Source organism: Anoplophora glabripennis, unplaced genomic scaffold, assembly GCF_000390285.2.
Source record: "Anoplophora glabripennis isolate ALB-LARVAE unplaced genomic scaffold, Agla_2.0 scaffold337, whole genome shotgun sequence".
Taxonomy (NCBI): Eukaryota; Metazoa; Arthropoda; class Insecta; order Coleoptera; family Cerambycidae; genus Anoplophora; species Anoplophora glabripennis.
In genome coordinates, this window is record NW_019416524.1 from 478,970 (window position 1) to 490,207 (window position 11,238).

General features: G+C 30.8%; 1 protein-coding gene and 1 non-coding gene across 2 annotated transcripts in view; one reads left to right on the forward strand and one right to left on the reverse strand.

Annotated features, from left to right (window-relative positions):
* Window positions 1–10,134, reverse strand: part of LOC108909429 (insulin-like growth factor 2 mRNA-binding protein 1) — a 307,897-nt gene extending 297,763 nt beyond the window's left edge. Inside the window, exons 1-2 of the mRNA XM_018713762.2 lie at window positions 9,882–10,134; window positions 8,477–8,537 (exon numbers count right to left, since the gene is read on the reverse strand). Of these exons, the coding sequence (XP_018569278.1) occupies window positions 8,477–8,537; window positions 9,882–10,089 (269 nt within the window). The 5' untranslated portion in view covers window positions 10,090–10,134. The remainder of the gene's footprint in view (window positions 1–8,476; window positions 8,538–9,881) is intronic.
* Window positions 10,135–10,607: 473 nt separating this feature from the next.
* Trnat-agu lies at window positions 10,608–10,681 on the forward strand. The gene has a single exon. It is a non-coding gene; the product is annotated as a tRNA-Thr (tRNA).
* Window positions 10,682–11,238: the final 557 nt, after the last annotated feature.

The window sequence follows — 11,238 nt, forward strand, 5'->3', positions numbered from 1 at the left end:
TATTTTAGGGGCGATGGTATCGCGGCCATTAAAAAAAAATCAAATGCAAAAATCATGGATTTTTAATTACAAGTTTTATACCCGTAATCCCGATGGTCATTGTTAAGGTTCTTTATTACGGAAACGTCGGAATGCATTATTATATGCATATACAGAACGGAATCGCTATCTCTTAAGCTTATCGGCATCGAGGTCGTTAAGTTCCTTCAAGAAACGTATGTTATGTAAATAAAAAATATCTTGATTTGATAAACCGTCAAAAATTATTCTGGATTCGAAATTATGGCCGGTCATTTACACAAAAAGACATGAGATATGGCGTCACACTGGTGAGCTTGTATTGTTCAGAGCCTAAACGTATACTGAAAGAAATTGTTGTTAAACTGTTTGCCTAGAATATTGTGTATAAACATATTATTAAAACTTTTATAACAAATGTCACCTCCATACCCATTACTCAATGAGCTTAACTGGAAAGCGCTTAATTAAAGGTTATGTTATAATGAATTATAGTTATAGGCTTTATGTTCCGTATAGAATGGAAGATTTGTTATATAAAGACCAATATTCGAATCTGTCTATTAACAAAATTATTCGTTTTCATAATGACTATGTTTCAGTTTTGTAATGTAATGTGTAAAACGCGCCATATGTTTAAATGATCGTCACCTCTCGGTGCATAATCGGTTATTTCCGATAGTCCGCTGTGCACCCACTATTACGATTCTTCTAGTTGGATGAGATTAGACATTATAGACACGTTTCGTGGGATACATGATCATACGGCGTTGTGTGAAGTGGAAAGTTATGAAAGTATCTAACTGTTTTATGTTTGTATTGTTTTGTTTTTCATATTTATTAAAATCTTGTCTAAAATTTAAAAATTATTATCTTGTGTGCCCTTACCCTATTAAAAACCGCTGATGTTGAGCTTTACATAAGATGGATGAACAGAAAGTTAACGGTGACAAAGAAGAGCACGGATAAAATCAATCAACCAGAGGAAATAGAATTAGAAGAAAAGAAAGTCAACCTTTCAGGGGATGCTTCATTCTTAGGGCCGGGAGAAGACATGGGCGCATCATTACTAAGGAGATAAGCTGGACAGTTTACATTAGAATCTCAGCTTGTAATTATAGTTCTATAAAATGTCTGTTATACAATAATTTAATAAAAAATATGGTTTACAGTCACCATACAACTGTGCTTAGTATTTCGCGTTTCATGTTAACTTTATCGCTGTCTAATGCATTGGGTGTCAGATATTTGCGAAAAACCTTGTTTTTGAAACTTTGACCTTGAATTAAAAGGGGGATGTTTCGGAAAAAATGCAAGATCAACCTTCTGGATACTAAAAAATAAATTCATGCATGTCCGATGAATAGAACGCGAGATATTTGCAAAAAACTTTGACCTTAAATATCTTGGGCAACCATGTTGTGATGATTGTGATTTTTGCGGATTTGGGTTTGGGACACCTCAAAAATTCAGCTTGGAGGGAATTTTGTAGGAGTCAAATGTTAATTTTCCTGAGTTAGTGGAATTCCTGAAATCTGGGCGATATCAGCAGACTTAACATTTTCTTTAAATATTTCAAATAAAACCAATAAATTACTACAAATTCTGCTATCTTCAATAATTGAATTTATGTACTGCATTAAAATAATCAAAATAGATAAAAAAATATTAAATGTCAGAATTTAGTACTTAAAAAATGTAAGTTTATAGCAACAATTACAAACTCTGTTTTAAAATTAGAATCCTAGCTTTCAGTTTTCCAAAACTAAAATAAAATATTTAGTGCCTTATTAATATAACTAATCTTTTTGAATTATTTGTAATAAAAAGAGATGCAGATCAAAATAAACAACCCTATTTTAAAAATGATTCTATACTCGCTGCGAACATTTTCATATCAGCACTGAAAAGCTTAGGAGCTCCTTATCGCGAATCTCTCAAGCCGGGTTAACGCAGCAAAAAGGCAATTACCGCAAAATGACCAGAAACATCTCTAATTATGCAGTAATGAGAGGCCTCGCGTTTCCAAAGGGAAAGAGGAACCAGCTCTTACGTGCACGAGCCAAAAATTGCACCGGCAACCGATGGCAAATTAAGCGACCGCGGGACACGTGCACAATTTTAGCGATAAATAAGACCAAAGAGACCGTTCCAATAACCCTCATTATCTCAGTACGAGGATGCTCGGCACCTTCTGCATCGATTCGGGAGCGGCGTCATGTCGAAAAACGCTGGTTTCCAGCGCGCGGAAGTCGTTTGCGTTCGGGAAACGTTTGGCGAAGAAAATTTGAAATAAGTGACCCCGAAGTGACTTTTCTAATACGAAGTAAAGAAAAACCAGGACTGTATCCACATAAATTTCTGTAACTTGAAAGAGTGACTTAAAAGAGGCTTTTTGGCTATTTCTTTTAAAAAAAGTGTTCGTTTTTGAGTATTTTTTAAAGTACCTACAAAATAATTAATGTTTTCTTTTAAAACTATCAAGGTATATTATTTATAATAAGTTGTCAAATTACAGAGAAAACCTTTTTTATAGCCTTTATAAAGAGACTAGTACAGGAACCCATCTGCTCCAAATATTTTCATATTTAGTAAAAATATTACTCACATTAGTAATACTTAAAAGGATAAACAAAATAACTAGATCATTATCTCAATTTCTGGAGCAAGAAAAAGATTATGAGGATTTACAAAATAAAATTAGGCAGATAAGTATGTAAAGAAATTACTGCACAAAAAAAGCAATAAAAGGAGCATATAAAAAGGAAGTTGGTTAATTGAAACAGAGAAAATTATTTAACTATTTAATATTTTGTTTGTCCTTTTGCCACATATTTTTTCGTTGCAACCGTTTTTAATAATGAATCCGTAAATCTTAGGAAAGATATTTCATTCAAATGCAAATTTGTATGTTTCTAGGAATGTTAAATTAGAATATACAGGCTGTTACAAATTCACTTCTCACTACAGGGATCTCGAAAACGGCCAAAAAACTATGCTAACTAAAACTAGCTTAAATGGGGGCAAAGTTGCGTAATCAGGAGACCAACATAATGCCTCTAAAAAATCAAGGCTAACATGATTAGTTTTCGAAATATTTGTAAAAAACGAAATTTTGTAAATACGTTTTTGTTTCATTTCAGTCTTGTTTGAGGTTATATTGAAAAAAAAAGAACACTTTCTCATGGCACATTTTGCCCTCTATCTAATGACATAATCAATTTTTGTAGGTAACGTTTCATCTCTGCAGGACCATCATCAAATTCATTTTTTCAAACACGACCCTAGAAATTTTATTACATTTTTTACAAGCCTTCATGACCTCCAATACTGTACTGCCTCAGCCCCAACCAAATTTAGATGTTTTGTCTCGAAAAATTCATCTTCAGTGTATTCGTTCCAATTTTATCTAAATTTTTTATTCAAATTTCTTTGTTTATTGAATTATCGTACACTGTAAGTGTCGTTAGACCCTGTGAAATTTATCTAGCTATTTAAACTATTACCGAGGGGGAAACCACCTTAGAATTAGGTGTACAAATCAGTGGTATTATTGAAATTATTTTTAGAATTTTGGAATTATTTAGAAATTAATCGGTATTATTAGAATTAATTTAGAATTAATCCATATTATTAGAATTAATTTAGTATTATTGTAGAAATATTGGAAGTAGCTTAGAATTGAAACGAATATTGAATCATTTCACATCTAAACAGATTCATTATAGGATTCATGCTAGTTGTACTATTGATGAGTGGACGAACCCGCCCTGTTATAAGCGGGAAGAGACTTATAAGAGCGGTAAAACAATGCCGAAAACAGCCTAAAGTTCCCATCAATATTTAATAATAATATTTTAAGTAATCTCAGCCAAGAAATGATTTTTCCACGGGAAGAAAAAACGGCCATAAATTCCTCTAGAAAAGTAGTAAACTGGAAAAAATATAAATGTTTATGAAAACATATAGGTTGTGTTTTAATAGACTGTAATGAGGAATGAAATTTTCTTTCTTCGTTTTAAAATAAAGATTTTTAATTTTTAATTAACGTCTTACAAGGAGTGACTTTTATAGTAATAATAATATTGACAAGACAAAAAACAAAACTCAACTGTTTTTTTTACGTTTCTAACGTTTCTTATTTTATATATGTGCCCGCACATTCGTTCCAATTCTTAACACCTTCCCCCGCGTTGAAATGAAATCTTCAAAAAGAGAACAACAATAAATATAAATAAAATATGTTAGAGATTCCTTCCATAAAAAAAGGGACAGCTTATAATCTGAGAGAATTTTTAATTAACTAAAGTACACCCCGTATAAAATAAATGTTCACATATCAGGTGTTTCTATTACACAGGCATTTCTAAAACACATGGTAGATATTGATATTCATTCTAAAAAAGAAATAAATAAAAACTGCCTCAATTCACTAGTGAGAAAAATAATTTGCGGATTCCTGAAAATACCTACATATTAACTTAGCAGACTCCAAATTTAATATTCCAACGAAAATAGATGTACTATTAGGATGAGATGTTTATTATGACATTATTCTCCCAGGTGTAATTCACTTAGGAAGCAAAATGCCTACTTTGCAGAATACTCATTTTAGTTCGTAACCCAACCGGCTGATGCAGATGCAGATCCGGCTCGAAGGACCACTTATATGTTTATGAAAATATATAGGTTGTGTTTTAGTGGACTGTAGGGGGGAATGAAATTTTATTTTTTCGTTTTAAAATAAAGATTTTTAATTTTTCGTCTTACAAGGAGTTACTTTTAATCATTATAATAATGACAAAAAAAGACAAGCATATCAAGCATATCGAAATTGTGGTAATGAATACCTACAAAAGTTTGGGATTTATTGTTCGAAACATGTGCAATTTCATGAAAATTAATACTTTTTGCTTGTTATTTAATACATGTTAGATCTAAACTTGAATATGCCTCTGTAGTCCGGACACCTATCTACGCTACACACATAATATATATTGAGAATATTCAACGCCGATTCTTTAACTCAGCTACATTTTTTATTGATGGCCAGTATCCTCCTCAAGGATTTCCTCAGGAAGCATTTTTCAAGCGTTTCAGTAGGAGTAGCTTGTCTCAAAGACGCAAGTTAAATTCAGTTATTTTCTTATACAAGATCTTGAATAATAACATTATATGTGAAGATATATTACAAATGATCAATTTCCATATTCCTAGAACTTACACCCGACATTTACACCTCTTCGCGATCAAGCATCATCGTACTAATTTATATAAAGCGTCTCCGGTTCATCAAATGATTATTGGTTATTCTAATATTGAATCTCGCATAGATATACTCTGCTCCAGTATTACTCAAATTAAAAAAGTGTTCCTTTGAATTTTATGTTTGTATAAGTATGTTTTAGCATTTGTCTGTATTGTATTATAGCGTTTTAATATTATCTGTCTGTTCCCTGTTTGTTTTAGATATTATGTTTTGTGGTATTTATTTTATTTTAAGAATAGTTTTTATCTCTTTCACCTAATTTTATTACTTTTTTTTAGTTTGTAACTTTATCCTGTAACTGGGCATTGCCCGTTGGATATTGTAATTAAAATAAAAAAAATAAAAAAATAAAGCAGAAAAAACAAAACTTTCAACTGTCTTTTACGTTTCTAACGTTTCTTATTTTATATCTGTGCTCGCACACTCGTTCCAATTCTCAACAATAGATATCGAGAGTACCTATAATCAACAAGGCTTTAAATGAAGTATTGATAGATGTACAAACTTAGGTCTAGAATATGAAACAAGTCTTACTATAGATTTGCCTGTAACAAAAAATATTGAAAAACATGAACAATCCCTACTCGAAAATGAAGACATCGATCGTGAAATTACTTACGGTTATTTCCTTTGACATTATCAAAATTTGCTGGCATAAAATATGCGTTTAAAGTAAAAAATCGTTAAAAAAATTAAAATACATCCTTATTGAAATAACAAATAACTATTTTTATAACTAACATTTATAACAACATAAGGAGAATACCTAAAAACGAAATAACATTAACATACCTACCAATTTTATAAATTTTCCACATGTCCATAATTAAAAAATCATAATACATATTGCAAATAAAAAATATATATAGGTACCTATTTAAGTCACAAAAAAATTTACAAATAATGACAGTTTACATTAAGTGAACTGGACTGAAATAAAATGTATAATGATACACAGTTTTTATTCTCCACATGTCAAAAGAAATGTTAATCCGTATAAAAAAAATTGTACTTAACAAATGATTATTTTTGTGGTATTATTTAGAATTAATGGAATTATTTTGGTATTAATTAGAATTATTAGAACTATTTAAGTATTATTTAGAAATACTAGAATTATTTTAGTATTATTTAGAATTATTAAAATTAAATTAGAATTATTTAGTATTGTCGGAAGTATTGTGGAATTACAATGGAAAATATGAAAAATTAATTCCATTTGAAGAATTGGTGTACAAATTTTTGGGGGGTGGTTTTCCCCTCGACTATTACTACCACGCATTAAAATAAAAATTATTAGAGATTTATTCCCGTATCCATACCTAGTTATTTATAGGCTTCTCAAGTGCTCAAAATTCAAACAAATTCCGATTTAATTTTTTTCAGAATATTCATACAAATACATCTGACATGCTCTTTCACAGTTGCGGTTACAGATATAAGAAATTGCGATAATATTACGCTGATCTTCATTTTCAACCTTCGGCCAAAACGAAAATGTTTTTGAACATTTACTGAAATTTTTTAAAGAAGAATATTCAGTTGGTGTTTTGGTTGTTCATATGCATTTTTAAGAATTAATTTGTCATAATAAAATTAAAATTGTAATAATGTTTTAATTCTGACGCAACAACTTATTGAGTTATGTATGACCAAGTGATGGTAATAGTTAATAATAATAAATGTTTTATTGTAACATGCGGTGGTAATAGTTTAAATAACTATATGAATTTCTCAGGGTCTAACGACACTTACAGTGTGCGATAATTCAATAAACAAAGAAATCTAAATAAAAAATTTAGATAAATTTGGAACGAATACACTGAAAATGAATTTTTCGATACAAAACGTCTTAATCTGGTTCGGGCTGAGGCAGTACAGTATTGGAGGTCATGAAGGCTTGCAAAAAATGTAATAAAATTTTTAGGGTCGTATTTAAAAAAATGAAGTTGATGATGGTCCTGGAGAGACGAAACGTTACATATAAAAATTGATTATGCCAATCGATAAAGGGCAAAAACTGGCCATGAGAAAGTGTTCTTCTTTTTTCAATATCACCGCAAACAAGACTGAAATGAAACAAAAACAGATTTCCAAAATTTCGATTTTTTTCCAAATATTTCGAAAACTAATCATGTTAGCCTTGATTTTTTAGAGGCATTATGTTGGTCCCCTGATTACGCAACTTTGCCCCCATTTAAGCTACTTTGTACCTCTTACCGTTTCCGAGATCCCTGTAGTGAGAAACGAATTTGTAACAGCCTGTATATAGTATTAACTGTTAGATAAAAAAAATCGCTAATACCTATATATTTTTTTAAAACCTCGCCTCTTTTTTAATTGTACAACCGGACTCATATAATTCAAATTTAGTTCTATCAGAATTGCTTTGCACTTTGCAGGCAATTATTTAGTGCTAAAATGTGAGAACATTGCGATTTCAAATAAGAGGTATACGGACGATTCCATGAAAAGCGTATACCTAATTTTATGTTTAATTAAATTGAAAAAAACCTGTTATATTACAATTTAATTGTTTTTCACTCGTTTCTACAACAATAATTGCATTCCATTCGAAGAGTAGCTTCTTTATTGTCGCATTCACAATGAAAATTACATTTGTCGTGTGAAACGTATCGTAAAAAGTTACTGAAAATATTGAAATATGCATAAATCTAGGACTGCTACAAAAATATGATCAACAAAGCTAAAATGGAAGGAAAGGAGCCATTAATTTGAATTTCGATAACGGCGTTTTATCAATCATGGGCAAAGGAAGGACTGATAACAGAAACATAAAAGTGTTCTATTTGACACAGTTCACTTTATCTATTTCCAAAGTTAAATATGCACTAAATTTCATCACACAAATGAAAGCTTGTTCTTTATCAGTAACTTGAAATAACAAAATAAAAACAGAAAAACCCACACTACCGAAACTAGAAAAATTACGATAGCAAATACTACCACAAGTACAACCTTATTTTTATCAATAAAATAGGTTTTTAAACCCAAAAAATACCTAATGTAATGGATAGGTTCTCAATGAAATTAATAATACTCTGAATAATCTGAAACTTCTACTTATATTAAATATTTCTAAAAAAATATAAGCCCTTCTAAAAATCTCACTTGCATATCCAGCTTATTACAGAGATAAATAGTAGGTATTATTGAAAGAGTACTTACTTCTTTTTTCCAGACGCCACCGACGGTTCAACCACTAAAGGGGATCCGTTAAAATTAAACCCTGAAATAAAAAAAAATAGGTCAATAGAATTTTCATCAAGAGTATACAAGACATGATGAAAACAAAAACCTTTAAGACCATCATAAAGACTTATACTACTGTTTGTTAACACAATCCCCTTGAATAAATATTCAACAACAAATTTCTATAAATAAATCTTGAAAAAATTTTTACAAAATGGGTCTTCAAAATATAAATTTAACAGAATAGAATTTATTAAAATAATATAATAGTTAGATCAAAAAGTCACGATAAAGAAGTGTCCTCATTTTATAATGAACTAGCTATATATTTTTAACGGTTCCGCTTGTACCGATTTATTTATTTTCTTGAGGCTTCAACAGGTGGCACAAAATATGTTCACGGCCAACTATAAATTTATTATGTCGGAACTAAGCTCCAAAGCGTTTGAGACAGAAAGTAGATGATGCTCATTAAATTTGACCAATCTTTATTTATATATACAGTGCTTTCTTGAACTTAATTTGCAGATAAGTACGCACCCTTATAACAGAAGTCGAAACATTCCAATATTTTTAAAAGTTTTCAAACAAGAAAGTACCTAACACGTCAGTTGTATGTAAATAAAATGAAGACGTGGTTTATTCATTTACGGCTCATCAATTCTGTTTCAAGCAGAAATTATTGTACAATGTCATTAAAATACAAACGCAATATTTCTTCTTTAGATAGAAGCAAAACCTTCATAAAAAATTCACTATTCAGAACGAACTTTTGACATTTTCTTTGGTGTCAGCCTAAAATGTCAAAAAATAATGTCTTAACGTTCAGATAGAATACAATTAGAATTAAATAATTTAGAGAAATGTGTTTTGAAAATATTAAAACACTAACAAGACGTTTCCCTTCTTTCAGAATCTTAGTTGGGTTTCGTTTTGTGAAGGAGCCTATTTAGTTTTAAATAAATTTAAAGCAGGTACCTATGTGTATAGAAAACCATTAGTTGTTGATCTAAAAAATGCAGGTAGGAGGCTAAAAACGGCCATGACCAATCCCCACCTCGAGAAACCGGCTTCGAATGAATACGCCGGCCGGTATCTTAAATTTGACGTTAGTGCTAGACTACCTGTGGATAACCTCAAATGAGTAATTATAAATAGCACCCTTTTCCGACAATCTCGTTAGCTTATCACCGGAATTGGCTGTTAATAAATTAATACGCGGCTAAAATTGATATCCAGACTTTAGTTTAAAATATCTTATTTCTGTAAACATTATAGATACCCAGACAGTTATAACAATTTATATGGAATTAAAAGTGACAGCTGATTAGGGAATGTAATATTTGAAATATTTATCAAATGTTAAATTTCATGTACGTACCATTTAATTTATCAATAGCCCTATCAGCAGACGACTGATCTGGACAGTCAACGAAGGCATAACCTCCACGTTTTACTAAAATACTTGTACAAGACAAGTTCTGTTCCAGAAACAGTTGCCGAAGAGCATTTTCACTGGTTTCAGTTGGTAAATTGCCCACATATAACTTGCTCATGGTAATTGGAGGTATTTTTGCTGTTGTCGTCATGTGGACAGAACACTAATTATAATTAAACACTAATTAACAACAAACTTCACCAACTTCTTGAAGAACACGTCCTCAGCGCGTACAACAAACTTTTCTGACATGCGCACTCTTCGCGGATGCACCGCGAAGATTGAATAACGGGGTGCGTGATTGGGCTAGAAACTACACGTGATCATCATAGTTTACTCGGTTTATTCATTGGACAAGTATTTTTTAAAAATGTTATGACTTAATTTGACAATTTATTTCAATATACCTACCAACTGCACGTAGAAAAAGTGTTTTTATCCATAAAATTTCTTTCGTGGCTTAAAAACGATACTAGTGGGTATATAAGTCATGCATTTTTTTATAATTCTGTAAATATATTGCAGCAAATATTAACAATAATTATATATTCGGATTAGTAATAATACATGATTGTTTTTAATTGCAATAACAAGAAATAATATCAACAAAGTAAATCAATGCTAGCAAAATATTTACTTTTATGTACTATTTAGACAACTATTGTCAACGGCGCCGTGGCTTAGTTGGTTAAAGCGCCTGTCTAGTAAACAGGAGATCGAGGGTTCGAATCCCTCCGGGGCCTCGTGGACGAATGCTCTTTTTCTTCTTTTTTTATAATCTTATATTAGTTATTTACCAAATTGTGATTAATTTTTGTTACGTCTTTAATCTAGTGGGACTTTTTGATGGGTAGGTCATCATTAGGCAACTACTGATGTCTTACGAACGCCTGGCCTATTCTGTCTTTGTATGTGGTAAAATATTCAGAAAAACATGTTAAAAAAATTTAAACTTATGCGAAATAGAACTTGTTTTTACTGTACAAAACCTTAACAATCGAATTATATGCTTTCTCGTTACATAGCCAACTATTCCAACTGATTTCATGACATCCTAGATGAGCAGCACAAAATTTTATTTTACATATTTCTTTTAAAGACGTGTGGAAAATAACCAACAGATATTTTTTCTTCAAGTTTGGTGCACAACTATTTTGGAGAAAGTAGAACAATTGTGTGTTATTTATTTCAATAAAAAAACTATAACACGTTTTTCTAGTTACCCATAAAAAATATTTTCACTTAATTAGCTGCATCCGGAAAGCCCAGAAACAAAATGGATTCACTTGTCTAGACACTA